Source organism: Quercus suber, unplaced genomic scaffold (assembly GCF_002906115.3).
Source record: "Quercus suber isolate HL8 unplaced genomic scaffold, Cork oak 2.0 scaffold_6, whole genome shotgun sequence".
NCBI lineage: Eukaryota > Viridiplantae > Streptophyta > Magnoliopsida > Fagales > Fagaceae > Quercus > Quercus suber.
The window spans coordinates 133,103-138,862 of NW_027069472.1; the positions used below are offsets into that span (position 1 = coordinate 133,103).

Here is a 5,760-nt window from a genome sequence, read left to right on the forward strand (position 1 = left end):
CCTTTCCTTCATCGTACTCTCAAATCTTTTGGAGCTTCATATTGGAGAGTGAGAAATAGGAAAAATAATAGGTCATTGTGACTTGAGAGACATTACATTAATTAATAAATAACTTACCAGTGGAATGACTACTTTACCCATGATTTAATTAGCTGTTTAGTTAGAATAAAATATATATTTTTGGGACAATTGGTCTTTTAAATTCTATCCTTTGTTGACACTTTATAATTTGTTATTGATTCAAGTAAAACGTATTGGAATGATGGTGTAGCTTGTAGGTTGCGTTGGTATTTTGGAGGCAAGTGTCCTCATGCTCTTTTTCTTGAGGTGATATCTCATGTAATGATGTAACATATGACCTACTTACATTAATTAACCTAGGGTACATATATGTGAATCCATAGTTTTTATTATTATTTTTAAATGTGAATATATATATATATATATATGTAGGAATAGTATGTGTTCTTTTTTCTTTTCTTTTTTAATTATTCGTAGATAGGAGATGAAATATTTAAAATTTTTTCATTAAAAACACTAAAAAAAATGTCAATTGAGTTATAAGGGTCACGACTATATAAAAGCTATTTTTATATAATAATAATTATAATGATACTTGTGGGGGAAAAAAACCCAAAACTACTTAATGGGCCCGGAACCCCCTGTTAAGGACTATTGTATTTCCGAGGATTAATAGGTGGTTGGGGCGGCCCATCTAAAGCAGGAAGCCCAGAAGCAGAAGGGGAGTGTCGTCCGAAGAGGTCACCATTGGTCCGAAGACGTCTTGCTCCTCGACTATGATGAGCCTTGATCAAACGAACGTGTGGAAGGTCCGACTAATCTTCCCAACGATCCCAACGGCAATGATAGGTCCTGGGTGGATCCGGAAATGATCAGAACTAAAAAATATCTAAAGGAAAAGCTGCTACCACCGCATTTAATGCGCTGCAACAACTTTTCTGGCCGCATTTATGTGGAGAAGACCCCTGAACAGTGCAACCTCAGCTACCGCCACTCACAAAGAACTAAAGTAGACACATGACGTGACATGCACTTGAGTAGATGCGTGGATGAAGAACAGGTGGACGATGGAGATGATAGGAAGGGATGCTATATAAAGAAGAAGAGTCCCTGATAATGGGGAATGGGAGAAGAAAAAGAGAAAGAGAGAGAAAAGCTTTAATGTAGCTGTGAATGTTGTAATCACTGTTCATTCAATAAAACGCCTCTTCGGACATTCATTCATGGAGTTATCTAAGCCTCAGTTCATGTTATCATCACTGCACGTAACCTAGTCAACTGTTCTGTGCTTCATAACCAGCCCAGCTCTTTCTCCCACTCTCTACAAATTCATTGTTCTGGGTTCGTTGGGCCTTTAACCCATATCCTTAGGGCTTGGGCAACAAAAATTGACCCTACAATTGGCGTCATCTGTGGGAAGAGCTTGCGCAGGGGTGGAGACAACAGTAGGTGATGGCTGAACACGGTGAACAAGAAGCGGAGTCTAGGGCACCTCAGCACGAGGACCCTTCCCTTAACCTGGAGCGAAGACAGGACCGCGAGGGTAGCGTGCACACCGTATCCCCTGGTCAGAGCCAGTCACATGGCGGAAGCTACATGTCCCATGTAGAGAAGAACCGAGATTTGCAGCGGGAGGTTGAAAAGCTAAAAAGGGAGTTACGCCATGTAAAGAGGAAACAGGCTCCCTCGTATTCTGATGAGGACCCTGATGATGAGCCGGACGTCACTTATCAACCCAAATCTAGGACACCGGCCAGCGAGACCTATACCTACGAACAGGAGTCTCCTCACAAAGGGCAACGCAGAAGTCCATCACGTGGAGACGTCGGAAGCGACGACATGAGTAAGGCTCTAAACCAGATTTCCAGGTCACCCTTCATGTGCAGGATCGAAGAGGCTAGACTTCCTCGGCGCTTTAACCAACCAACGTTCACCATCTACAATGGCAAAACAGACCCCGTGGAACACGTGAGTCATTTTAACCAAATGATGGCTGTCTACTCCAGGGACGAAGCGCTGATGTGCAAGGTTTTCCCTTCCAATCTTGGGCCAGTTGCCATGAGGTGGTTCGATGGGCTAAGCCCAAATTCCATCAGCTCCTTCAAAGAGCTCACCCAAGCATTTGGTTCACGATTTGTTACATGCCGAAGAGTAGCCTGACCTCTATCCTCTCTGCTGTCTTTGACCATGAAGGAAGGAGAATCCCTGAAGGTGTATTCGGATAGATATTGGGAAATGTTTAACGACATGGAGGACAATTTTGACGCAATGGCCCTGGAAACGTTTAAGCTCGGCCTCCCTACCGATCACGGTTTAAGGACATCCCTGTCTGGTAAACCCGTTACTAGCATTCGCCAGCTAATGGACCGCATTGAGAAGTACAAAAGAGTTGAAGAAGACCAACAACAAGGGAAAGGCAAGGAGAAGGTTATCCCCCTGGAAAGGAGGGATTTCAGGTCGGATCGATACACCAGCAGCAAGCCGAGGAGAGACTTTCCTGCGCAGTCAGGAACAGCCAATCCCCAGACCATCAACACCGTATTCAGAGACCCAGTCCACCAAGTTTTGGAAAAGGTCAAGAACGAGCTGTTCTTCAAGTGGCCGAACAAGATGGCAGGGAATCCTGACAGACGTAATTGCAATCTCTACTGCCAATACCACCAGGATCATGGGCACACGACTGAGGATTGCAGGGACTTGTGGATTCATCTGGAACAACTAGTCAGCAAGGGAAAATTGCGACATCTCCTACATCACACCAATGGCCGAGGAGGTCCGATGAGCACGTAAAAGACCTGGAAAGCACCTTCGAAGTTCTCAGGTAGTACAAGCTACGCTTGAACGCTGCTAAGTGCTCGTTTGGCGTGGGGTCAGGCAAGTTTCTGGGATATATGGTGACTCACAAGGGAATTGAGGTCAACCCTGACCAGATAAGGGTCATTAATGAGTTACAACCTCCTCGGAACCCCAAGGAGGTTCAGAAACTGACGGGGATGACGGCAGCCCTAAATCGATTTATCTCTCGATCGGCAGATAGGTGCCGACCTTTCTTTTCCTTGATTAACAAGTGGAAAGGGTTCGAGTGGACGGAGGAGTGTGCTGTGGCCTTCCAACAGTTGAAAGATTATCTAGCTCGACCACCAATCATGTCCAGCCCTGAGCCCGACGAGGTCTTGTTTGCGTATATCGCGGTAGCCATCCATGCTGTATGCTTGGTCCTGATCCGAGCAGATGGCGGTGTGCAGAAACCCGTTTATTGTGTAAGCAAGTCGCTTCATGAAGCCGAGGTCCGTTATTTACCTTTGGAAAAGGCTATTTTAGCAGTGGTGCATGGCACACGAAAGCTCCCACATTATTTTCAAGCCCATATAGTCATCGTCCTCACCCAGCTTCCGCTCAGGGCTATACTCCGAAGTGCAGACTACACTGGGAGAATTGCAAAATGGGGGACGATCCTAGGGGCTTTTGACATCAAGTATATGCCACGTACCTCGGTCAAGGGCCAGGTGCTTGCTGATTTGGTAGCCGAGTTCATAGAGCCCCGACTAGAAGAGGTGAAGCTGACATCGGACATGGATGAAAAATCGGTTGGCATGATTTCTCAACAAGAGCCCTCCCTTTGGGAGGCGTACGTGGATGGTGCTGCAAATCAGAGAGACTCCGGAGTGGGGCTAGTGCTGATATCCCCCGAAGGAATCGTTATTGAAAAAGCACTAAGGTTGGGCTTCTCGGCGACGAATAATGAGGCGGAATACGAAGCCCTATTGATGGGGATGAGTAAGGTCCAAAGGATGGGAGGAAAGGTAGTAAAAGTATTCTCGGACTCAAGGCTAGTTGTGGGTCAAGTCCAGGGAGAGTTTGAGGCAAAGGATGAAAGAATGCAGGGATACCTGAGCCGAGTTAAACATCTGCAGTCAGGGTTCGAGTCTTTCAACTTGCTGCATATTCCTAGGAGTGGCAACTCGCACGCCGACTCTTTGGCCACTCTAGCCACCTCTTCGGCACAAGATTTGCCGAGAGTTATCCTCGTTGAGGACCTGCATAAGCCTACCGAAGTAGGAAAAGGAGTAATCCAAGTACATCAGGTCAGGGCTGGACCCAGTTGGATGGACCCGCTGGTCAAGTTTCTGAAGGAAGATATCCTGCCCGAAGAGAAGGGAGAAGCCGATAAAATTCGGAGGAAGGCAGCCAGGTTCTGGTTGTCCGAGGATCAGAAACTATACAAACGTTCCTATTCAGGGCCGTATTTGTTGTGAGTGCATCCTGAAAAGGCTGAGCTGTTATTAGATGAACTGCATGAAGGAATCTGTGGAAGCAACACTGGAGGAAGATCCTTGGCTCACCGAGCCATTACTCAAGGTTATTGGTGGCCGAACATGCAAAGGGAAGTCCTGGATTATGCCAAAAAATGTGATCAGTGTCAGCGGTTTGCCCCGCACATTCATCAGCCAGGGGGGACTCTCAACCCGCTATCCAGCCCATGGCCTTTCGCCCAATGGGGCTTGGATATCGTGGGACCATTCCCTAAGACTGCAGGAAACAAGAAATATCTGCTAGTCGGCACGGATTACTTCACCAAGTGGGTCGAAGCAGAGCCTCTTGCGAATATCTGAGACGTAGACGTGCAAAAGTTTGTGTGGAAGAATATAGTTACTCGATTCGGAGTCCTATATGTTCTCATCTCGGACAATGGCCTGCAGTTTGATAGCAAAGTATTTAGGAGCTATTGTAGCGAGCTGGGAATCATAAATAGGTACTCCACCCCAGCTTACCCCCAGGGTAATGGCCAGGCTGAAGCTGTCAACAAGGTCATTGTGAATGGCTTGAAAAAGAGATTAGATGACGTGAAGGGTAAACGGGTAGAAGAATTACCACATGTACTTTGAGCTTACAGAACCACTCCACGCAGGTCTACTGGAAAGACCCCCTTCTCAATGACATACGGGGTTGAAGCTGTCATACCTTTGGAAACTGGATTCCCGACATTGAGAACTAGCTCGTTTAGTCCGGCGGGTAACGACGAGCTGCTAGAGAAGAGCTTGGATCTCATCGATGAAAGGAGGGAAAGTGCAATGGTCCGATTAGCACATTACCAACAAAAACTTAGACAGGGCTACGATGCCAACGTAAGGCTCAGGCCTCTGGAACCTGGCGATCTCGTACTAAGAAAGGTGGTTGGCACTGCAAAGAACCCAGTGTGGGGAAAGCTAGGGCCTAATTGGGAAGGACCATATCGTATTACTTCAGGAGCTGGCATTGGGGCATACTTCTTTGAGGACCTAAACAATCACGTGATATCACGCCCGTGGAATGTAAATAACCTCAAAAGGTATTATTATTAATCAAACTCTTCTTTTAATCAGAATATCGATCTGTTACAATTCCTTTAAGTGTTTAAACTTAAATCCATTCATGCCTGTAGTCCTCGGACCAGATGATTTGGGTTAGTTAACACTATGTTACGATTCCTTTAAGTGTTTAAACTTAAATCCAGTCATGCCTGTAGTCCTCGGACCAGATGATTTGGGTTAGTTAACACTATGTTACGATTCCTTCAAGTGTTTAAACTTAAATCCATTCATGCCTGTAGTCCTCGGACCAGATGATTTGGGTTAGTTAACACTATGTTACGATTCCTTCAAGTGTTTAAACTTAAATCCATTCATGCCTGTAGTCCTCGGACCAGATGATTTGGGTTAGTTAACACTATGTTATGATTCCTTCAAGTGTTTAAACTTA

General features: G+C 45.9%; 2 protein-coding genes across 2 annotated transcripts; both read left to right on the forward strand.

Annotated features, from left to right (window-relative positions):
- Positions 1 to 2,268: 2,268 nt before the first annotated feature.
- On the forward strand, positions 2,269 to 2,811 carry LOC136067547 (uncharacterized). The gene has a single exon (XM_065773602.1). It carries the CDS (start codon positions 2,269 to 2,271, stop codon positions 2,809 to 2,811), a length of 543 nt encoding a protein of 180 aa, XP_065629674.1.
- Positions 2,812 to 2,912: 101 nt separating this feature from the next.
- Positions 2,913 to 4,277, forward strand: LOC136067549 (uncharacterized). The gene has a single exon (XM_065773606.1). The coding sequence runs from the start codon at positions 2,913 to 2,915 to the stop codon at positions 4,275 to 4,277; it is 1,365 nt and encodes a 454-aa protein (XP_065629678.1).
- Positions 4,278 to 5,760: the final 1,483 nt, after the last annotated feature.